Source organism: Macaca fascicularis, chromosome 7 (genome assembly GCF_037993035.2).
Source record: "Macaca fascicularis isolate 582-1 chromosome 7, T2T-MFA8v1.1".
Lineage (NCBI taxonomy): Eukaryota > Metazoa > Chordata > Mammalia > Primates > Cercopithecidae > Macaca > Macaca fascicularis.
In genome coordinates, this window is record NC_088381.1 from 120,733,918 (window position 1) to 120,759,278 (window position 25,361).

The 25,361-nt window shown below is 40.4% G+C and overlaps 1 protein-coding gene and 1 pseudogene across 11 annotated transcripts in view; one reads left to right on the forward strand and one right to left on the reverse strand.

Moving 5' to 3' along the window:
* FERMT2 (FERM domain containing kindlin 2) overlaps positions 1-25,361 on the reverse strand; it is a 96,456-nt gene that overhangs the window by 34,197 nt on the left and 36,898 nt on the right. For all 11 annotated transcript variants that reach the window (XM_065548820.2, XM_065548819.2, XM_065548817.2 and 8 more), the window contains one exon: positions 3,708-3,842. In XM_065548820.2, coding sequence (XP_065404892.1) covers positions 3,708-3,842 — 135 coding nt within the window. The remainder of the gene's footprint in view (positions 1-3,707; positions 3,843-25,361) is intronic.
* LOC102126576 (large ribosomal subunit protein uL6 pseudogene) lies at positions 13,842-16,154 on the forward strand (annotated as a pseudogene).

Genomic DNA, 25,361 nt, shown 5'->3' on the forward strand with positions numbered 1-25,361 from the left:
AACAGCCCAATGATGCAATGACAAAGGTTAGTACAGTCATGAGTCTACTAACAACAGGGATAAGTTCTGCGAAATGCATCGTTAAGGGATTTCACTGTTGTATGAACATCATAGAGTGTACTCATACAGGCCCAGATGGTATAGCCTACTACACACCCAGGCTATATGGAAGGCACAGTCTGTTGCTCACAGGCTACAAACCTGTACAGCATGTTACTGTACTGAATGCTGCAGGCAACTGTAACACAATGGTAAGTATCTGTATCTGTGTATCTACACATCTCTAAACATAGAAGAGGTAGAGTGAAAATACAGGGCCAGGTGCGGTGGCTCACGCCTGTAATCCCAACACTTTGGGAGGCCAAGGCGGGTAGATCACTTGAGGCCAGGAGTTCGAGACCAGTCTGGCCAACATGGTGAAACCCCTCTACTAAAAATACAAAAGTTAGCCGAGTGTGGTGGTGTGCACCTATAGTCTCAGCTACTTAGGAGGCAGAGGCAGGAGAATTGCCTGTATTTCAGCTGCAGAGAGCCAAGATAGTTCCACTGCACTCCAGCCTGGGTGACAGAGTAAGACTGCGTCTCAAAAAACAAAACAAAACAAAACAAAACAAACACCGGGCGCAGTGGCTCACACCTGTAATCCCAGCACTTTGGGAGGCCGAGGTGGGTGGATTGATCACGAGGTCAGGAGTTCGAGACCATCCTGACCAACATGGTGAAACCTCATCTCTACTACAAACACAAAAAATTAGCCAGGTGTGGTGGTGCACGCCTGTAATCCCAGCTACTCAGGAGGCTGAGGCAGGAGAATCGCTTGAACCCGGGAGGCGGAAGTTGCAGTGAGCCAAGATCACCGCCACTGCACTCCGGCCTGGGCGACAGAGAGAGACTCCGTCTAAAAAAAAAAAAAAGACAGTATTATAATCTTATGGGACTACCATCATACATGTGATCTGCTATTGACCAAAACATCACTATGTAGCACATGACTATATATATTTCTTACTATGTCACAATATCACATGGACATAATCTTTTATTCTCTTTTTTTTTTTTTTTTGAGACAGATTCTTGCTCTGTAGCCCAGGCTGGAGTGCAGTGGCGCAATCTCGGCTCACTGCAACCTCTGCCTCCCGGGTTCAAGCGATTCTCCTGCCTCAGCCTCCAGAGTAGCTGGGATTATAGGTACCCGCCACCATGCCTGGCTAATTTTGTATATTTAGTAGAGATGGGGTTTCACCATGTTGGCCAGGCTGGTCTTGAACTCCTGAACTCACGTGATCCACCCACCTCAGCCTTCCAAAAGTGCTGGGATTACAGGCGTAAGCCACTGCGACCGGCCCCTTTTATTCTCTTTTACCTCTTCCTCAACCCACAGGCTTCCACCAGTATCAGCAACCCTTCCCCACATTCCCTCCTGTACAAATTACTGACTGGAAGTAAATTTGATACTCTTTCTACAATTATGATTTGATAATTTTGTAAAACATTCAGAAACCAATGGTTCTACAATGCCCTAGCCTGAATTCCATCGTCTGCTGTTAAATATGTTCCAATGTTATCCTGAAGGAGCTGGGAGGTCTCTCCCCCATAAACTGGCTCAACTCATTTATTCACATCTTGCGTTTTTGCAAGGATGTTCTTTCTTAGGATCATTCTTTCTGCTTGGACTGCCTTTTCCCATCAAAAACCTGACCACTGGAACTTAAAAGCTGAATTCACAAACTTTGTTTGGAACTGTTTTCTGAATTTCGAAAACATTATCTTCTATAAAAGTCATTTAATATTTACATATTACCTCCTTAAGTATAGTAACTGTTTTTCCACTAACCTATAAACTACTTAAGAGTAAGGATTGTCTTATTTCTTTGTATCTTTCAAAATGCAATCAGTACATAAATACAGAAAAGTTACAAGATTTGTGACCTTAGAAGACTTTTTACTGTGCCATAATTTCTTATCCTTATCCTCAAAATGTGGGTATTAACAGAATCTACTGCAAAGAGCTGTAGTGAAAATTAGATGGGTTTCCATGGGTAAAGTGGGCACTGCACAGTAAGTGCTCTGTAAGTGTTGCTTTCATTACTAGTATCATCATCATCATCTCAGAATTTAAAAAACCAGAATGAACTAAATTAGTAAGATTAATTTAGATATTTGCTAAAGGGACCCATCCTAAGTAATGGATTTATAAATTGTGGCTGATGGAAACATGGGAAACTACAATGTTCAGTCCAGGTATATGCCCACAATTAAAGAACAATATAACCTAATTAATTAGCCACTTAGTTTCCCAACAGATATTACCAGCATGCCTGCTGAATGCCATATGCTGAGTTAGATTCTGGTGACAAAAAGGTGAGACAGCCCCTTCATGCAGTGAGCTCACATTAGCAGGGAAGAACACAGGATAACAATACCAAACCCAGAAAAGTCTGCTGACTTATGACAGAAGGATTCCTAATTCAGATTGGAAAAGTAATGAAAGGCAATCTAAGAAAGCTCCTCAAAGGAGCAAAACCTTTAAGGAAAAAAGGTAGGAAGGCCAGAAAACCAGAATATGCAAAGCAGAGAGAAGGCTGTTGTGTGTGTGTGTGTGTTTTTTTTTGAGACGGAGTTGTCACCCAGGTTGGCTCACTTTAACTTCCGCCTCCTGGGTTCAAGCAATTCTCCTGCCTCAGCCTCCCAAGTAGCTGAGATTACACGTGTCCACCATCACGCCTGGCTAATTTCTGTATTTTTACTCAAGATGGGGCTTCACCACATTGGCCAGGCTGGTCTCAAATACCTGACCTCAGGTGATCTGCCTGCCCTGGCCTCCCAAAGTGCTGGGATTACAGGTGGGAGCCACAGTGCCCGGCCTGCTTTTTTTTTTTTTTTTTGAGATGGGAGTTTTGCTCTTCCTGCTCAGGCTGGAGTGCGGTGGCATGATCTCAAGCTCACTGCAACCCCCACCTCTCAGGTTTAGGTGATTCTCCTGCATCACCCTCCCGAGTAGATGGGACTACAGGTGCGTGCTACCACATCCGGCTAATTTTTTTTGGTATTTTTAGCAGAGACGGGGTTTCACGGTGTTAGCCAGGATGGTCTCGCTCTCTGACCTCGTGCTCCGCCTGCCTCGGCTTCCCAAAGTGCTGGGATTACAGGCGTGAATCACCACGCCCGACCTTCAGTAAGGTTTTAAGGAATAATGCATTAATTAAATAGTGGTGGTTTTCATGATCTAAATACTAAAAAGTTTCCAATTTCTGCCTGAGTCCAATTCTGATACTATTCCTTTTTGACTCTCTGAACAAGAGAAGTGGGCTTGCTCTTTATTGATTCAACTATTAACACTGGACATGACGATTTGTACATGAGAGAAACCGACACTGGATAGCGATTTCAGGACAGAGAAAAATGCTGAAGGAGAGTTTTTGTTTTTTTTGAGATGGAGTCTCGCTCTGTCGCCCAGGCTGGAGTGCGGTGGCGTGATCTTGGCTCACTGCAACTCTGACTCCCAGGTTCAAGCAATTCTTCTGCCTTAGCCTCCGAAGTAGCTGGGACTACAGGCACGCGCCACCATGCCTGGCTAATTGAAGTTTTTGTTTTTTTAACTTGACCACTCTTCCTGACCTACATGATCCATTTACCTACCACCAGAAAGACAAAGGTACACAGTCCACAGTTCTTACTTTGAGCCCATTGCTTGGTAAAAGTCTTACCTGATCCAGGAGTGATAAGAGGCCCCTCTAATTCAAGTGCCTCATCTTCAGACTGGTCATCTAGCTTCTTCTTTTTTTTCTTTGTTGGATCTCTGGGTTTCTTTAAGAGAGAAAGTTCTTCGGGGTGTCTGATATCTGTTAAAAAAAATAGATTGTTTTACTAGAACAAAGGAAAATTTAAACACTTTACACTTAGCAAATCTACTGTTTCAAGATAAGAATTTGTAACTTCCTTCTGTATGTCTGAGTTGTGTCCGACACTGATGTCATGCAAAATACTGATTATGACACGTAAACTACCCAAAGCATTCTTAATTCCTAACTATATAATAAATGTAATGACCTCAAAGTGGAGATAACAATCTACTAGGGTACAGAAAGAAAATATTAGAAGCCCTTATTTATATACTCATTTTTTATCTAAAACTGGAAGAAAAATTGAGATTTATATGTCCTTCACTCATAACGTACACATGATAAATGAAGTAAATGTCATGATACTTTTAAATCATTACCAAACCCCAATATTTTTTTTTGAGATGAGTTTCACTCTCATTGCACAGGATGGAGTGCAATGGAGTGATCTCGGCTCACGGCAACCTCTGCCTCCCAGGTTCAAGTGATTCTCCTGCCTCAGCCTCCCGAGTAGCTGGAATTACAGGCATGTGCCACCATGCCTGGCTAATTTTGTATTTTTAGTAGAGATGGGGATTCTCCGTGTTGATCAGGCTGGTCTCGAACTCCTGACCTCAGGTGATCCACCTGCCTCGGCCTCTCAAGTGCTGGGATTACAGGTATGAGCCAACGTGCCCGGCCCCAAATCCCAAATTTTAATTGATTCAGATATTCTGCCCTGTATGAAATGGCTGCAAGTTTCTGATCTATTTTCATTTGAGGAGTCTGATAACAAGCAAAATGGTTAAATGAAAATAACAAAAGAAATTTAAAATGACCCAAGTAAACACACACACACGCATATATTACATATTGCACACCATGTTCACAAATTGCAAGACTCAATTTTGTTAAGAAGTCAATTCTCCTCAAATTAAGCTAAAGATTTAATGAGATGCCAGTCAAAATTCCAATTTGCTTTTCTGTAGAAATTGACAGATTGTAAAATTTATATGAAAATGAGAACAATCCTAGAATAGTCAAAGACATTCTTAAAAAGAACAAAATTGGATGACTTGCACTAACTGATTTTAAGACATCATAAAGCTGTATCAATCAAGATACTGCACTTACTGGCTTTATGATAAGACGTACAGATGAATGAAACAGAAGTGGGCCCCCAAAACAGGCCTACATATGGGTGATCAGAATTTTTTGACAAAGATACCAAGGCAATTCAAGGCGAAGGAAAAACCTTTTCAACAAAGTGCTGAACAATGATTCATATGTATATTTTTAAAGACCATTAACCCTTATAACAATATGCGAAAATTAATTCTAAATGACCACTGATCTAAACACAACAGCCAAAATAATGAAACTAGAAGCATAAGACGACAAAGATTTCTTAGATAGGACACACACAAAAAAGGAACCACAAAAAAATTGCCCTTTATTTAAAAACCAAAAAAACCAACCTACCTACTCTTTAAAAGACACTGTTGAGAAAACAAAAAGACAAGCATATAATGGGACAACATATTTGCAGCGCATATATCTGACAAAAGACTTGTATTCTGAATATATAGAGAGCCCAAACAACTCAAGAAGACAAATGAACTAAGGATCTGGACAATCACTTCATCAAAGAAATATGACCAAACAGCACATGAAAAGATACTTGACATTATCAGCCATCAGGGAAATACAAATTAAAACCACAGTGAGATAGCGGTATCCACACATCAGAGAGGCCAGCATTAAAAAGACATACTACCCAGTGTCAGTGAGGATGTGAAGAGGAACTTGAACTCTCGTAAGCGGCTGGTGGGACTATTAAATGAGACAATTTTTTGAAAACAGCTCAGCAATTTTGTATAAACATACATGTACCACACAACTCAAGACATTCTACCCCTAATTATTTACCCAAGAAGATGAAAAGCACATTTGTAATAACTTGATTCATAAAAGCCAAAACTGAAAATAACCCAGATGGATAAACAAAAATGTGATATTTGCAAACCAATGGTATACTACTTAGACAATGGAACACAACTCATCAATCAGTAAAAAGAAACAAACTATTGACACATGCAATAAAATGAATGACTCTCAAATTTATTATATTAAGTGGAAGACAAATTAGAAAAGAGTATATGTGATTCCATTCATAAAATTCCAGAAAATGCCAACAAATCCGTAGTGACAGAGAGCAGATCAATTTGCTGGGAGCTGAAGTTTGACAGGTGACAGAAATATTCTGAATGTTGATTGTGGTGGTTTCAAAGGTATAAGTATCTGTCACAACTCAAATTTTACACTTTAAACAGATACAGTTTATTTTATCTATTATACCACAACAAAGTTAATTAAAAAACAGTGTGAAACGATGAAGAACCCAAAAATTAACAGTAAAAAAGAAAAGCTGCAGAAAGGAGAAGCAATAGGTCTACAGTCATGTGTCACTTAAGGATGGGGATGTGTTCTGAGAAATGTGTCCTTAGGCAATTTCATTTTATTTTTTGTAGAGATGGGGTCTTGTCATGATGCCAAGGCTCCATGAGTTTGGTCTCCAAACTCCTTGGCCTCCCAAAGTAATGGGATCTATTATAGATGTGAGCCACTGCACCTTTTTTTTTTTTTTTTTAAGATGGAGTCTTGCCCTGTGGCCCAGGCTGGAGTGCAGTGGTGCGATCTGGGCTCACTGCAAGTTTCGCCTCCTGGGTTCACACCATTCTCCGGCCTCAGCCTCCCCAGTAGCTGGGACTACAGGCACCCGCCACCACGCCCGGCTAATTTTTTGTATTTTTAGTAGAGGTGGGGTTTCACTGTTATTAGTCAGGATGGTCTCGATCTCCTGACCTCGTGATCCGCCCGCCTCGGCCTCCCAAAGTGCTGGAATTACAGGCGTGAGGCACCGCGCCCGGTCGCTGCATTTATTTTTAAAATTTATTTTAAAAATAAAGTAATTGCACTATGATGTTACAAAAGCTACATCATCACAAGGAGACAGAAAATTTTCAACTCCATTATAATCTTAAGGAGCTATCATTGGATATGTGGTTCATCGTTGGCCAAAATGTTGCTATGCAGCCCATGACTGAGTATCACAATGTCTGCAGCACTACACTATATGCCAGAGTATGAAGAAAACAGACAACACAATTCATATCACTACAAAACTTGTAAAGCTGTAGACTGCTAATTACTGGATCAAAATTTTACATGTGGCAGTTTACAGCTTTAGGAGCCCATGACATCCACTAGATTCAACCCAGTATTATAAATTCAGAAAGCTTTTTGTTTGTAGGGGACCTGAAACTAGGATCCTACCATGCTGCCACAGAGTTGATGAGGCACAATTTAAGGTGGAAGCACACAGCCAAACTACCTAGATTCAAATCCTAGTTCCACTATTTATTAGCTGTGTGACTCTGGGCAAGCTACTCAGCCTGTCAGTGTCTGAGTTTCCTCATCTCAAATGAGAATAGTGCCTCAGGAGGTAGTTGTATAAATTAAATGATACATAACAAATGCTTTGTAAGTATTTGTGTCTTAATGTTTTTCCTCTAATTATAAAACGGCTAACAAGAGAGGCCGGGCAAGGTGTCTCACGCCTGTAATCCCAGCACTTTGGGAGGCCAAAGTGGGAGAACTGCTTGAGCTCAGGAGTTCAAGACCAGCCTGGGCAACATAGGAAGACCTTTTCTCTACAAAAAAAAAAAATGTTTTTTTAAAATTAACCAGGCATAGTGGTGCACACCTGGAGTCCCAGCTACTCGGGAGGCTGAGGTGGGAAGACTGCCTGAGCCTGGGTGTCCAGGCTGCAGTGAGCCGTGACTGGGCCACTGCTCTCCAGCCTGGATGACAGAGCAAGACCATCTCCAAAACAAATAACACACACACACACACACACACACACACACACACACACACACCCACCATGGTAGAAACTTGGAAGTTACCCCCCCCCCCGGCAAAAAAAATATAAATAACTGAATCATTTAAAATGTGTTCTTTCAGTACCGTAAGACAGGGCAAAAAAAAAATGTGCTTATAAAAGATGAAATATGACTAGTAAATGATCATTTTAACAACTGCGTAATATTCTATGTAAATAAATCATAATTTAATCATTCTTCTAATATTGAGCCCATTATAAATAATATTTAATAATTCTACAAACATCTATGTCCATCTTTGTCCATATTTTATTTCAGAATTCACTGGAGTAGAATTACTGGATTAAAGGTTATAATATAATTTTAAGGCAAAGATGGAAGATGGATATATGTTCTTGTTTTATGTATTTGATTAGTAGTAACGTACATCTTTTCATGTGTTTTTAATAATTTATATATATTTTCTTTTCTCATTTTTCTGTAAGATTTCTTCAAATCAAAGTTAATTTGCACGTAAAAAACTTTCTTTTTTTTGTCCATGTTTAAATAACAAGCCCAAATAAATTATTTTAATAAGTATATGGGTTTTGGTCTGGTTTTCTGTTAGAAACACTCGGTCAGGCACGACAGCTCACGCCTGTAAACCCAGCACTTTGGGAGGCTGAGACGGGTAGAGCACCTAAGGTCAAGAATTTGAAACCAGCCTGGTCAACACAGTGAAACCTCGTATCTACTAAAAATACAAAATTAGCTGGGTATGGTAGCGCATGCCTGTAATCCCAGCTACTCGGGAGGCTGAGGCAGGGGAATCACTTGAACCCAAGAGGCGGAGGTTGCAGTGAGTTGAGATCATGCCATTGCACTCCAGCCTGGGCAACGAGAGTGAAACTCCATCTCAAAAAATAAGAAAGAAAGAAAGAAAGGAACACTCTGGGACATAAATAACTAGGTTTTCATTTTGTTCTGTATTTTACAAGCTATTTTCTGATGGGTTTTCTGAAACCTGAAAATGGAATTAACAGAAGAACTATCCTGAATGAATATGTGACCACAGAGTAGGTGACTATAACTGCTCTTCAATTATTAATAAATTTCGGGTAAGTATATCTAGTAAAGAGCAGAAATCATGTTAACAAGTAAATACTTGCTCCTTAAATTCTGCCACTTTCTTGAAAGCATCTAGGCATATCTGATTTTTTTTTTAAAAACATACTACAGCATTTTTCAGCTAAAGTTACACAATTAAAAATCAAATATTTTCTTCGTTCTTGTATATTTAGGTTATAAAGTTAACCCGCTTATCCTCAAATGTAATTCTTGGGGTTTCATGGATTAGCAATGATTGCTATAATTAGGTAGGTTCAGAAACTCAGAAGTGATTTCAAGTGTATCTTTTGAACCTAAGATTTATCTAATACAGCTGCATCATGATTTCCTAGAGTTATTTTTAAAGGAATAAGATTTAACACATGAAGAGATCTAATGGTTTATGAATTCTACTTTTAATTCACAATGATTCCTCAGCTTTAAATGCCAATGGGGTCATATGGGGATAAAATAAAGGCATTAGAAAATTCCAAGCCTCTGAATAAGCAGTTGTCTATACTGCTTCAACATTAAGTGGAGGTAGGGTGGTGGTGGGGTAATCTCTCTCTCCACCCATTCATTTCTCCAAAGTAAATGAAGTACTAGTATGTGATGAAATATCTAAAAAGTATTGAAGTATAAATAACAAATCCTTATATAACAAATCTCATGCCTTAGATATGATATGCTTCTATCAAAGTCACCACAGGCACTATTTAGTGGGAGACAGTAAAGCAAGCATTACATTTCGAAAAGTTCTCCCAAATGTTTCCGGCATATCCCCGAGGTTTGAGAGTCACCGTACTCCATGATTCAAATGTATTTTTGTTCCTAGGTCATTTTCTGTCTGGCTCACAAACCAGGTAGTATTAAATGTATAATAATATGCATATTTACATTAGTAAAAGATTATTAAGTAGCTTTTTCATCAGTCTTAAGTAGATAAAGCAGTTCTTAACTAGATGGGCCCATAAGAATTGCTTGTAAAATCAATAATAACAATATTAAAAATACATGCTGGGGCCATATCCCCAGATTTTTGCAGTAGCTCAGGGCTCCAGCAGCTTGTTTTATAGAAGTTCTGTAGGCAATTCTGATTCCAGCTCTTTTTTTTTTTTTTGAGACGGAGTCTTGCTCTGTCGCCCAGGCTGGAGAGTGCAGTGGCGCGATCTCAGCTCACTGCAACCTCCGCCTCCCGGGTTCAAGCAATTCCCCTGCCTCAGCCTTCTGAGTAGCTGGGATTGCGGGTGCCTGCCACCACACCCAGCTAAGTTTTTGTATTTTTAGTAGAGATGGGGTTTCACAGTATTAGCCAGGATGGTCTCGATCTCCTGACCTAATGATCAGCCAGCCTCGGCCTCCCAAAGTGCTGGGATTACAGGTGTAAGCCACTGCACCCAGCCTCAAGCTTCTTGATAATCACTAGCTTAGGGAAGGGAGAGAATGAAGGGTAGGAAGAATGACTTCTTATTTTTCTAATGGTAGGTAGTTCCATATTGGAAGTGGGTAGCCATTGGCTGCATATGAAGTGTGAATAAGTGGTTTTCATTTCATTACAACAATAACGAAGTAAACCTAACTCTCCACATTAAGATACTGATTATTTCATTGACATGAGAATTTAGGACTTACTGATTTACTGTATGCCTTGTCTCAAGAAGTAATGAATAGATTTAGAAATCTGTATAAGATTTCTAGATGCGTAAGAGTGGGGCTGGAGAAGAGAATAAATAATTAAACAGAATTTATATCAAAATAAAACATACCCAGAGGACTGTGAGACATGAAAACTTTAAAATGGCCATACCAAAATACTATACTAATTTATGCTCAATTTTACATTTCAATAAGGATAAGCTAGCATTTATGAGGCACTACACAAAGCAGTGCTCTAGAACCTCTATAACAGAATATACAGAAATGAATTGACAGGGGCTCACTGTCACGCAGGCTGGAATGAAGTAGTGTTAGTGTGATCACAGCTTACTGCAGCCTCGACTTCCTGGGCTCAGGCAATCTTCTGGCCTCAGCCTCCCAAAATACTGGGAATGCAGGCCTGAGCCACTACACCCAGCCACAGCAATGAAATTTAATGTTTATTATAATTAGCATATTACCAAACAGAAGACAAATCTAGTCTAATCTATACAGGCTATATAAATACTATACATATAAAAAAGCATGAGGGTGAGGAATTGAGAAACTGAGATAAAGAAGGGTTCTCAGGGAAGATAAAGCTTTCTGGTTAAAAAAGCATATTGAATATGCGCATTTATTTTCACTCCTTTTTAAAAACACGTAAACAATAAAGAAAACATAAACCTATAAGGGCCCCCAAAATGGAAGAAAATATTGGATAATAAATCTCAGAAAAGTTTTGGGAGGCAGAAGTCAGATGGAAGAGTAACTTTGTAAACTGGATAAATATAAAACCAAGGTGTTTGTAGAAGGAGGTACAAATGGGAAATACCCTGATTCACTGTTCTAATCTTCAAACCGAGGCACAGAAAACAGACAGACTACCTGAAAAAATTTAGTCCGCCCCAACGTCCCTTTCCTGTTCCATTACTGAATTAAACTCAGGTAACCTACTCCACAGACACACACCCTTTAGGATCCTTTACAAGCAGAACCTGAACAGCCCTAGGGAAAAGATCTTTTAGATACTGATGTTTGAAAAAGCTTGCTCAATTTGTCTAAATACCTTACAGAGGGATGATGAGCTAAAATCCATACAATATAGAGCTTCCTATAAGGCAATGATAATGCCCCAGGCGGGCGTGGCTCCTGCCTGTAATCTCAGCACTTTGGGAGGCTGAGGTGGGCAGATCATGAGGTCAGGAGATGGAGACAATCCTGGCTAACATGGTGAAACCCCGTTTCTACTAAAGATACAAAAAAAAAAAAAAAAATTTAGCTGGGTGTGGTGCCAAGTGCCTGTAGTCCCAGCTACTCAGGAGGCTGAGGCAGGAGAACGGCATGAACCTGGGAGGCGGAGCTTGCAGTGAGCCGAGATTGCGCCACTGCACTCCAGCCTGGGCGACAGAGCGAGACTCCGTCTGAAAAAAAAAAGTGCCCCAGCATTAAACATATGAACAGACAGCCAATGATTACTAGACACTTGAGAAAGGCTTCTGTGGTGGGCAGAATACTAAAGGTTTAAGATCCCTACCCATGGTTACACAAGCACCAATCTAGGTACCGCTGTGAGGAGTTTTTGCAAATGAATTAAGATTACTTATCAACTCATTTTAGGGAGATTATCCTGGGTTATCTGGGTGAACCCAATGTAATGACATGAGGCCTCAGGAACAGAAGAGGCAGGCAGAAGAGAGATGAGACAGGAGTGGTCAGATAAATTCCCAGAGAAGACCTTGACTTGCTGTTACTGGCTTTGAAGATAGAGGAAGGGGGCCACAAGCAATGTGGAGAGCCTTTAGGAGTTGAGAATGACCCCTGGCAGACAAGCCAGAGGGAACCTTAGTCTTACAATCACACAGAACCAAATTCTACCATGCAAAATTCATTATCAGAGCCTCCAGGAAGGAATGCAGCCTTGCTGACACCTTAACTTCAGCCACTCAAGAGTCTACAGAGGACATGAGTGAGCCACTGTGTATACATACACCTTTAACCTACAGCGACTGTGAGATAAATTCGTGCTGTTTCGGGCTGCTAAACTTATGGTAATTTGTTATGGCAGCAATGCAACACTAACAAACCTTCCAACAGGAAAGACAAGAGACCAAACAAAAAGAAAAATAACTTATGAGAAACAGACACGACGCAGACTACAGAGAACAAAACACAACATGCTTAATGAAGAGGCTGAGAAAAAGACAATGACATCTACAAGAGATAAACAGGATAATATAAAAAACAATGAGAGGTGGTGTTCACACCTGTAATCCCAGCACTTTGGGAGGCCGAGGTGGGTGGATCACCTGAGGTCAGGAGTTCAAGACCAGCCTGGCCAACCTGGTGAAACCCTGTCTCTACTAAAAATACAAAAAATTAGCTGAGCGTGGTGGAGTGCGCCTGTAGTCCCAGTTATTCGGGAGGCTGAGGCAGGAGAATTGCTTGAACCCAGGAGGCGGAGGTTGCAGTGAACCCAGATCGCACCACTGCACTCCAGCCTGGGCAATGACAGCAAAACTCTGTCTCCAAAAAAAAAAAAGAGATTAAGAAAGAGACTTTAGATATTAACAATGGAGGGGGAAGGGTCCTTTCCATTTATTTTCACTATTCTGTTGAAGTACAACTTATATAAAGTCCACAAATCTTAAATATATTTAAGAATACCTGTGTAACAAACATCCAGATAGAAATACAAAACACTGAAAACTGGCCAGGCGCAGTGGCTCGTGCTTGTAATCCCAGCACTTTAGGAGGCTGAGGCAGGTGGATTACCCAAAGTCAGGAGTTCAAGACCAGCCTAGGCAACATGGTGAAACCCTGTCTCTATTAAAAATACAAAAACTAGCCAGGCATGGTTGTGAGTGCCTGTAATCCCAGCTACTTGGCAGGCTGAGGCAGGAGAATCACTTGAACCCGGGAGATGGAGGTTGCAGTGAGCTGAGGTCACACCACTGTACTCTAGCCTGGGTGGCAGAGTAAGACTCTGTCTCAAAAAACAACAACAACAACAACAACAACAACAACAAACAAAAAAAAAACAAAAACCCAAAACCCAAAACACTGAAAATTAAAATGTGATAATCACCAAAAAAAAAAAAAAAAAGGTCAAGCAAGTGGATCCATCCAAGAACAATGTCTGACTAACAGTAACAGAGAGAACAGAGAAAACAAAGAGGAGGAAATTATCAAGGAAATAATATTATGAAACAACTCCCCATAAATACAAGCAATATCCCCTAGTCAGAAGTCTCCAGCACAATGAATGAAAATAAAACCCTAATCAGGCAGGGCACGTTGTTACAAAATTTCAAAATGGCAGGGAAAAGAACAGATCCCAAAAGTTTCCAGTGAGAAAAGGCAGTCTACAAAAAAGATTAAAAATAAAACTCAAGCTTTTTTTGCTGTGTCTACTGCAAGAATGAAGACCATTCTCAGCAATCAGACTGTCGACATTACAGAAAATGTTGACATTACTCTGAAGGGACGCACAGTTATCGTGAAGGGCCCCAGAGGAACCCTGGGGAGGGACTTCAATCACATCAATGTAGAACTCAAGTCTTCTTGGAAAGAAAAAAAAGAGGCTTCGGGTTGACAAATGGTGGGGTAACAGAAAGGAACGGGCTACCGTTCGGACTATTTGTAGTCATGTACAAAACATGATCAAGGGTGTTACACTGGGCTTCCGTTACAAGATGAGGTCTGTGTATGCTCACTTCCCCATCAACGTCGTTATCCAGGAGAATGGGTCTCTTGTTGAAATCCGAAATTTCTTGGGTGAAAAATACATCCGCAGGGTTTGGATGAGACCAGGTATTGCTTGTTCGGTATCTCAAGCCCAGAAAGATGAATTAATCTTTGAAGGAAATGACATTAAGCTTGTTTCAAATTCAGCGGCTTTGATTCAGCAAGTCACAACAGTTAAAAACAAGGATATCAGGAAATTTTTGGATGGTATCTATGTCTCTGAAAAAGGAACTGTTCAGTAGGCTGATGAATAAGATCTAAGAGTTATCCAGCTACAGAAAGAAGATATCAGATGACTCCTAAGACCTACTTGTGATATTTAAATGATGCAATAAAAGACCTGTTGATTTGGAAAAAATAAAAAACAAAACAAACAAACAAACTCAAGAACATTATTAGGAGGCCAGGCATGGTGGTCATGCCTGTAATCTCAGCACTTTGGGAGATGAAGGTGGGAGGGCTGCTTGAGGTCAGGAGCTCAAGACAAGTCTAGGCAACACAGTGATACCCCGTCTTTACAAAAAATTAAAAGATTAGGCAGGCATGGTGGTACATGCCTGTAGTCCCAGCTACTTGAGAAGCTGAAGCAGGAAGATTGCTTGAGCCCAGGAGTTAGAGATTAGAGTGAGCTGTGAATGTGCCACTGCAGTCCAGCCTGGGCAACAGAGCAAGACCCTGTCTCTTAAGGAAAAAAAAGAAAAAGAAAAAAAGAAAACTATCAGGACTATTAATAGCAACATTGGAAGCCAAAAGATAATTTAACAATGACTTCCAAATTCTGAGGGAAAAATAATTTTTGATCCCACAATTCTATTAAAGGGCAGAATAAAGACAAACACAGTATCTCAAAAATTTACATCCCATTCACCTTTTTCTTACTATCCTGATGGAGAATTCCACCAACATGAGAGAGCAAATTAACACTGAGGAAAACCCAAAAGATAAAATACAAGAGAGAAAAGAAGATAATGCTGAAGGTAAGTCCTAGGGCTGTGACTTTCCACCTTGGCCAAGAAAATATCCACCCCAGAGTGCAAGAGGATGTCTAGGAAGAAAAAAAGAAAAGTGGGGAGATTGACTATAATCTGAAAATGTATTTGATCATGTTGAAAATTAAGGAGAATAACAGAAAGTAAACAAATCAGCAACCGATACATGTTGCAAAAGCAGCAAATAGTAAAAAGACATAGGACACTTTGGGAAGCAAAGATGGGAAAACTGCTTGAGACCCCAGGAGTTAGAAACCAGCCTAGCGCCTGAAATCCCAGCACTTTGGGAGGCCGAGGTGGGTGGATCACCTGCAGTCAGGAGTTTGAGACAAGCCTGGCCAACATAGTGAAACCCCATCTCTACTAAAAATACAAAAACTAAGCTGGGCACAGTGGCTCATGCCTGTAATCTCAGCACTTTGGGAGGCCAAGGTGGGCAGATCACCTAAGGTCAGGAGTTCAAGACTAGCCTGGCCAATGTGGTGAAACCCCACATCCACTAAAAATAAAAACATTAGCTGGGCATGGTGGCACGCACCTATAATCCCAGCTACTAAAGAGGCTGAGACAGGAGAATTGCTTGAACCTGGGAGGTGGAGGTTGCAGTGAGCCAAGATCGCGCCATCACACTCCAGCCTGGGTGACAGATAAAGACTCTGTCTCAGAAAAAAAAACACAAAAAAACAAAAATTAGCCAGGCGTGGTGGCATGTGCCTGTAATCCCAGCTACTCGGCAGGCTGAGGAATAAGAATCTCTTGAACCCAGGAGGTGGAGGTTGCAGTGAGCCGAGACTGCACCACTGCACTCTAGCCTAGGTGACAGAGCAGGACTCTTCCTAAAAAAAAAAAAAGAAAAGAAAAGAAAAGAAAAGAAACCAGCCTGGGAAATATGGTGAGACCCCATCTCTAAAAGGAGGGAAAAAAAAAAGGCATACGAGATAGGAAAGGTAAAAATACACATTTTGGCTCGGAAAGTAAAAATGTCTGCTTTGTTAATGTCAACAATGACAGTGATTCAGCCAAAAATTATAACAGTTATAATAAAGAAGAAAGGGTTGAAGCCAGGTAAGGTGGCTCACGCCTGCAATCCCCAGCACTTTGGGAGGCCAGGGCAGGTGGATCACTTGAGATCAGGTGTTCAAGACCAGCCTGACCAACATGGTGAAACCTCGCCTCTACTAAAAATACAAAATTAGCTGGGTGTAGTGGAGTGCGCTTGTAATCCCAGCTACTCAGGAGGTTGAGGCAGGAGAATCGCTTGAACCAGGAAGGTGGAAGTTTCAGTGAGCCAAGATTGCGCTACTGCACTCCAGCCTGGGGGACAGAGCGAGACTTAATCTCAAAAAAAAAAAAAAAAAAAAGGGGATTGAGTAGAAAAACATCAACAGATATCTAAAATTGATAAGAAGTAACAGTATAAGCACATATTTAGAATTATGAAAATAAAAGCCAGAAACAGTAAAATAGTAGAAAGTGGTAGGGAATGCAACCAGGCACTGGGGAGAAATCAGGCAGGAAAGTAGTTTCATGGTACAAGCCTTTTTTACTTTAATTCTGCATTTATTGCTTTGATTAAAAAATAATTTAAAAAAATCTTTCTGCTTACTGAATAAAGAATGCATTGGAAAGAACAAGAATGGATAAACGAGACTGCTTAGGAGGCTCCTGGAGCAGGAAGAGGTGGTGGCTGGAATACCGGAGGAGTGGAGGGTGGAGATGGAGAGAAGTGGAAAGACTGAAGACATACCCTCGAGGCAAAACAAACATTTGGAGGTGATAATGAGATGTGTAGGTGAGGAAGAGGGCAATGCTAAGGATGACTCCCATGTGTCTGGTATGTGTACCTGGGATGGAGAAGCCTTTTACTACTATGGTGATTGCTTGGGGGAAGGCGGACAAGAGGGAGGAGGGAGCACAGAGATTTGGAAAGGAATACCATGAGTTCAGCCTTGAGTGTGTTTCAGTTTAAAATTTTGGTTAAAGAAATGGTTTTGTTATTATACGTAATGCTTCAATGAGCATATGATGGCTTTCTAAGAAAGATGCAAGGCTAGAAGAATATCTAGGAAGAATTAAGAATGGAGGATTTCAAGTAAGTTGGGGTAACAGGAACTTGATTTACTCTCCTGTTTTATTTAAACAATAAGAAATAAAGGAAAAGAAAAACACTTTCAGACATTAGGCAACAAGATATACAAAAGAAAGACTAAAAGGATGAACTGAGTGTACCAGCTTACTGCCCAAGGGCAGGGGAGGGGCGCATGGGCCCTGGTCTTGCAGAGTTGAGAGATCTGGAATGGCATTCAGGTATGACAAGGTGGCTAGAACGTGTGGGGCAGGGGACAGGAGAGAAGGGAGCTCCACGGAGAGTGCTCTGGAGGTCTGCAGAGGTGTTTCCTGGAGTCCAGCTGAATCCTATTTGTGCATTTGTTAAGAGGAAGCTACCAGAGACTGCAGAAAGAACCAACGGCTAAAAGAGTTAATGTTCCCATCACGGAGAGCAGAAAGACCTCTACACAGAGTACTGAGAACCACCCTCAGAAGACTATGACCTCAGTAATGAGGCTAAATTAGTCCTAAGGCTAATGTTGCCTCTGGTCTACCCTAATAAAGCTTCAAAGCAAAAGAATCCAACTAATTCCAAGTAATTTGGTGACCAGAAAAAAAAGTCAAGACTACTCAATACAAAAAAATCCAGCCACTATGACGCATAATGACACACAGCCAGGAGTAAAGAGTGGGGGCGGGGAAGCACAAATAACTCAGATGATAGATAAAAAATACTGAAATAGCTATATAAAGATATTCCATGTTTAAGAAACTAGAAGAAAACAAACATAATAAAGAAAAAAATGAAAAATCTATATAAAAATGAAGCCAAAATCAAACTTCTAGTGATGAAAAATACATCTCAAATGAAAAAGGCACTGGATGGGATTAACAGCAGATTAGCAGCAGAAAGACCAATAGACTCGAAGATATGAATAAACCTTAAAAACATGATTTCAGGACACATCATAATCAAACTGCTGATAACCAGGGTAAAGATAAAATCTTCCAAGGCAGACACAAAACACAGAGGAACAATAATAGACTTCTCTGAAATTATGCAAACCAGAAGACAACTGAGGGACATCAATTACTGGGGGGTGAGGGGAAGTTTAGAATTCTTCTCCCAGCTGCAGTATCTTTCAAAAATGAAGGCAAAATCAAAACTTTTTTTTTTTTTGGAGACAGGGTCTAACTCGGTTGCCCAATTTGGGGTGCAGTGACACAATCTCAACTCACTACAACATTTGCCTTCCAGGCTCAAGCGACCCTCCCTGCTTAACCTCCCGAGCAGCTGGAACTACAGGTGCATGCCACCATGCCCAGCTAATTTCTTGGTATTTTTTGGAGATGGGGTTTCGCCATGTTGCCCAGGCTGGTCTCGAACTCCTGGGCTCAAGTGATCTTTGGCCTCCCAAAGTGCTGGGACGACATGTAGGCATGAGCCACTGTGCCTGGACCAAATCAAAACTTCTATAAACAAAAGGTCAAAACTTCATCACCAGTAGACTTGCACTATAAAAAGAGAGGCGTATGAAGTTCTTAAGAAAAAGGAGACCACATGGAAAGGATACTTATAAAGAGCACTGAAAAACGGGAAATATGTGATATGAAAGACCATTTTGCTCATTTTTAAATACTTTACTGCTTTGGGGGAAAATAACATTGTAGGGTTTAGCATATATAGGAGTAAAATACATGACACAAAAAGGACACGAAGGAAGAAATGAAACTAAACTGCTGTAAGGTTATTATACTATGTGTGAAGTAGTGTATTATTTGAAGGTAGACTGTGAATAAGTTAAAGTCATATACTGTAAACCCTAGAGCAACCACTAAAATGGCAAAATGAAGGTCGTAATAGCTAGTAATTCACAAGTGGAGATCAATGTAATCAAAACACCTCCCCCCCAAAAAAAACCCCACCAAAAACCCCTTAATGTACCAGAAAGGAAGGAAACAGAAAAGAAATGGGACAACAGAGATCACAAATTGGTCTTCACCAAAATGAAAACTTTTGCTCTTAGAAAACACTGTTAATGAAATGGTAAGCCACAGATTGTGAGAAAATATTTGCAAAACATACCCAAAAAATTTCCATATCTGGGATATGCAAAGAATGCTTACAACACAATCAGATGGCAGCCTAATTTAAAAGAGAGGCAGGCGAAGGATTCAGACACCTCACCATTATATGGGTGGCAACTAAGCACATGAATAGATGCTCAACAACATTAGTCACTAGGGTAATGTGAATTAAAGCCACAAGGAGATAGGCTCTGACACCTGCTAGAATACCCCAAACTGAAAAATGTTTCAAGGAACAGAGCAACTGAAACTCTCAAGTACTGCCAGGCAGAATGCAAAATAGCACAGTCACTTTGGAAAAGAATTTGGCTATTTATTACAAGGTGAAACATCCACTTATCATATGACCCAGAAACCTACTCATAGCTTTTACTGTTCTTGAGTAAATACCTATGTTCACAAAGACCTGTAAGTGAATGGTCACAGAAGCTTTTTAAAAAATTAAAAGCCCCAGCCCTTCCACTGGTGAATGGATAAACAAATTATGGTATATCCATACAACAAAGTACTATTCAGTAACAAAATGGCATTGATAACACACAGTAATATGGATGAAGGTCAGAAGCATTATGCTAAGTAGAAAAAGCCATACAGAAAAGACCAAATACTGTAGGATTCCATTTATATGACATTTTAGAAAAGGCAAGACTATAGTGGTAGAAGGCAGGTAAGTGGTTGGCAGAGGTCAGAAGGGTAAAGAGGACTGCCAGCAGAGGGGCATGAGGGGACTATCCTATATCTTGCTGGTGGTCCATTAGTCAAAATGCACTGAATTTTGCCATTACGATTATTTTACCTTAAATTATACCTTAACAAAACTGATCAAAAGGATAAATAAAATTAAAGGACACAGCTTATAAGATGTCCCTTGGGTCCTCTCCTTAATAAAAATTTCATTTTTTATTTCTTTAAACTCCTGGCTCTATTGCTCAGTTCGACTGACTAGATACTAAAAAGGGCATTTGGCAGGTCTGCTGATCGGCTAACTGACTTGCCATTTCTCAGCCCTCTTGCTTGCGGTTAGTATACGGAAACTGGAAAAGTTAAGTGATATTCATGTTTTCCCAGTCTCCCTTGCAGCTAAGGGCAGTCATATGACCTAAGGTGGGCCAGTAGCATGTGAGGGGGGCTTCCGGGATGTTTTGCTTTGCTGTTAGGACACAGGTGTGGAATGCAGCTATAGGTTGAGCACCCCTAACCTGACTAAAATGCTCCAATGAGCATTTCCGTTGAATGTCACACTGGCAGTCATAAAGTTTCGAATTTTGGAGCATTTCAAATTTCAGATGAGGGCTACTCAATCCATGTATGCCTGGAGCTCTAGGAAGCATCTTACAATCATGAGGCCAACCTGACATGCTGAGGGATGAGGAACTGAGGGATGGAAAGAGTTTGTCCTTGAAGACACAACTGAACAATGAATCCAGTTCCAGCAACCACTTCATTTTCTCAAGTAACTTCTTCTGTGAAAAAGAAGGCTCTTAATAGTTTAACGCACTGTTAAATCTAGATTTCTGGCCGGGCATGATGGCTAACGCCTGTAATCCCAGCACTTTGGGAGGCTGAGGCAGGTGGATCACTTGAGGTCAGGAGTCCAGGACCAGCCTGGCCAACATGGCGAAATTCCACCTCTGCTAAAAATACAAAAATTAGCCGGGTGTGGTGGTGGGCACCTGTAATCCCAGCTACTCAGGAGGCTGTGGCAGAATTGCTTGAACCTGGGAGGTGGAGGCTGCAGTACAAAAAAGCAGCTTAAGTAACTCGTTCCATCTTTATTTAAAAATCCCCTCATGCCTGTAATCCCAGCACTTTGGGAGGCCAAGGTGGGCAGATCGTGAGGTCAAGGGATTGAGACCATCCTGGCAAACACGGTGAAACCCTGTCTCTACTAAAAATACAAAAATTAGCTGGGTGTGGTGGTGCACGCCTGTCGTCCTAGCTACCTGGGAGGCTGAGGCAGGAGAACCGCTTAAGCCCAGGAGGCAGTGATTGCAGTGAGCCGAGACTGCACCACTGTACTCCAGCCTGGCAACAGAGAAAGACTCCATCTCAAAAAAAAAAAAAAGGGGGGCCAGGTGCGGGGGCTCACGCCTGTTATCCCAACACTTTGCGAGGCTGAGGCGGGCGGATCACGAGGTCAGGAGATTGAGACCATTCTGGCTAACACAGTGAAACCCCGTCTCTATTAAAGATACAAAAAATTAGCCGGGCATGGTGGTAGGCGTCTGCAGTCCCAGCTACTTGGGAGGCTGAGGCAATAGAATGGTGTGAACTTGGGAGGCAGAGCTTGCAGTGAGCCGAGATCGCGCCACTGCACTCCAGCCTGGGTGACAGAGGAAGACTCTGTCTAAAAAAAAACAACAACAAAAATCCAATCTTTATTGTTACCACTAAGACAAACCTTTTGTACAGAGTTCTTACATACAGCTTATTTACCTAAACCACTTCAATAATTATAAAAATTTTAAAGCCCATTTGAGCTTCAGTCAGTCTGAGTTCTATTCCACTAGCATTTTGTGCTTCTCTATCCCTATCAGATAGATTCTTCTTCACAAGGCTAGAACAGAAAGAGAAAAAATAGGAATGAATTAGCATGTATCTAATGCAGAAAGACCCAAATGCCATGTCCTATTGATAATATAGAATGGTCACAAGCTCTAAACACAAAATATGTTCTTTTATAGTAGTTCTCTGTCGATTGTCAGATTTTGGGAGAAAAAGTTTCATTTCCTCTCAATAAGGCTCTTCATTTGTGAAGCCTGCGTGCCAGAATACATGACATTAAAAAAAAGACTTTCTTTGCCAACAGTCTTTCTGTCCAAAAGAAAAGGAAAATGCAACAAAAACTTCATTTAATTATTACACAGAAGCACTGATCTGAAAGTACGTTTTTGGAAGAAAAAAATTATTATACAGAAGCATTTTCTCAAGAGTTAAATTATAAAAGATAATTTTTACCAAATTAAAAGCTTGGAAATGTCAGTGTTCAGCAAAAGTAGGTATTTCCCTTTAAATGGTGTTCTGTTGGTCTTGCATCACTGTCCTTTTTCAGTGGTTGGCACACCCTTCACATTTACTTGGTGATCTTAGGTAACAATGTATTTTGGTAGCAATGGAAATGTCCTCATCTTTCTTAGTTTTAATTCTACTGCTCATACAGTAAGTAAGCAAAAGCCACAAAAGTAGACACAAGAGAGTTAAATTAATTAAGTCACAATGACCACTACTTAGTGACTTCATTTTAATTTGGGGGAAATATTTGATAACGGGTTGAAAATTAAGTAATCTAAAATAATTAATAGAAAGAAACCCTAATTATTCCTGGGAAGAGGTATACACTGTCACTTCAGTGTTTCAGTTTCAGTGGTGAAAAAAAAAATAAACCGCTAGACTAATGTTTTCCATAATGTAATTCGGGGGTTGGCAAACTTTTTCCATAAAGATAGTAAATATTTTAGGGTATGCAGCTCTACTCAACACTGCTGCTGTAACGCAAAAGCAACCAGACAATACCTAAGCCAATGAATGTAGCTGTATTCCAACACAACTTTATTTATGAACATGGGAATTTGAATTTTTATAATTCTCACAGCATAAAAAATATTATTTTAATTTTTCTTAACCCTTAAAAAAAATGTAAAAGCCTAATGATAATTAGTTCCTGAGCTACACAAAAGCAGGCTGCAGGCCGGAGTTTGCCAACACAATTTAATCACTTGGCAAATCAACTACCCTTCCCTCTTTCCTAACACACATATGAAAATTTTATAGACTTCCAAGGAATATTTTATAGCAATAACAGTGTTAAATTATGTATTAAATATGCATTTATTAAATATATATTACACTATTATCTAAGGCCAATTAGCTGTTTTCTTATTTATTTCTGTAGCCAAACCTCAACTGTATAACTATTTGACTGGATCTTTATGCCCTAGTTTTTCTCCCGGTTTCCTCCAAATGGGGACCCCATCTTAGGAACCCTGCTCTGTGATACTGACTCCAACCCTACCCCGAATTCTTCATGATGTTAAGCAGACTGCAGCATAGAGCCTGCTATCAGATAACCCTCTTCCCTGTCATGCTGCCAGCATGTGAAGACATCTATATATTCACACATGTCAAGTACTTGGGCTCTCACCGAACACTGTGATCATCTAAATTTTATGTATCTCCTAGATTTCTGAAATTTGTGTCCTTGGTATCTGCTCTTTCATGTAAACATGACTAGTCTGTAAAGCACAATCCCTTTTGTTTCAGACAATTTCATAATCAAGTGCCTTAGTTCTTGGAGTATTCTCTAATATATCCACAAATAAAATTACCACTCATTAAGACCCTCTCTTTTCTGTAGAAAAGACTTTAGTCTTATAACTTATCAAAATCTTATGTAAATTTCTACCCATTAATACTGACAGTGCACAGACCCTTAACAGCTGTTAAGACTGTTTAGAGGAAATATAATGTAACTACCCAATGGAGCAGAAATTCCCTGAACATCCTGTAACAGATCACTACTTTTTTTTTTGAGTCAGAGTCTTACTTTGTTGCCCAGGCTGGAGAGCAGTGGCGTGATCTTGGCTCACTGCGACCTCCACCTCCCGGGTTCAAGTGATTCTCTTGCCTCAGCCTCTCAAGTAGCTGGGACCACACGTGCCACCACGCCCGGCTACTTTTTGTATTTTTAGTAGAGACGGGGTTTCACCATGTTGGCCAAGCTGGTCTTAAACTCCTGGCCTCAAGTGATCTGCTTGCCTCAGCCTCCCAAAGTGCTGGGATTATAGGTGTGAGCCACCATGCCAGGTCATAGATCCTTACTTTCCATTTGATCCCAGTGATAGGATTAACTGATCCTTATTTCTTTATTCCATCATTTTTTCCTCTTATTCATTCAATTAATGTTCTCTAAGGCCATGCCCTATGCTGAGAACACAAAGATGGAAAGGCATGTTTCTGACTTTAGAAGTTTACATTCTAGAGAAAAACAAAAACATAAAAAGCTAAAAGTGGTTTTGATCCTTGAATGAAAAATAGCTTTCTTGTTTATACAAATATTACATATTAAATTGTTAAAAACAGCAACAACAAGAAAACAATTGGGGATAAAAAGTACATACTTGATATATCACCCTGAGATAACCTCTGTCAACATTCTAGTGAAATACTTCCAAGTATATCTCTAGGTGAATATTTAAACATAAATGGGATAATGTAGATATGCTTACTATATAGTATCTTTTTGTAATCTAAATTTAAAACATTGCAAACGCAAAATTCTAACACTATGAGATCCCCCAGGAGTAAACGGGCCAATATACTCAATGCATGGATGAGTGCTCTCACTGGATATGGCTTTGTCCTTAGAAGCTGGATGTTGCGGCCATGTATGCCACTAGAATGAGGTATTTGCCATCCTGGCTTGAGTCACGAGTTCCTGACTCAAAGTTCTAGGAGACATTTCTGATGTGCATGTAACCTAGACCTGGCCAACTGCCTGCACTCTATGAGGAGGGTTGGGAAACAACTATCTGGACTTTATGGTTTCTCTAAGAGGGAGGTGGGCTTTGTCTCACACAACTCATAAGGTATGACATTTCCAAAACACAGAGCCAGAGGTTCAGATGCCATGCAGCCAAAAACAGTAGTAGTAGTAGTAGTAGGAGGAGGAGTAATAATAATGGAAGACCAACTACCCACTACAGATATATTTAGGAAGGTGGAGCAGTATTAGTGTAACAACCTGAAAATCTTCTCAACATCTAACTTCATTCTACACAGCAGAGAGTAGAATGAAGAATGAACGCATAAAACATTTTATAGGAAAAAATCTATGAGATTTGATGACAGCATGAGGCCAGTGAAGATAGGCATAATGAAGTAAGGTATAAGGAGCTCTAGATTCTTGTCACAGAGAGTGACAAGAACCACTTAGGTGACAAGAACCACTTAGGTGGGTTCTTGTCACTCTCTGTGTGATCTTGGTCAAGTCACTCCCTAAGCTCCATTTGGTTACATGCATTCTTGAGTTAAAGGCACTAACA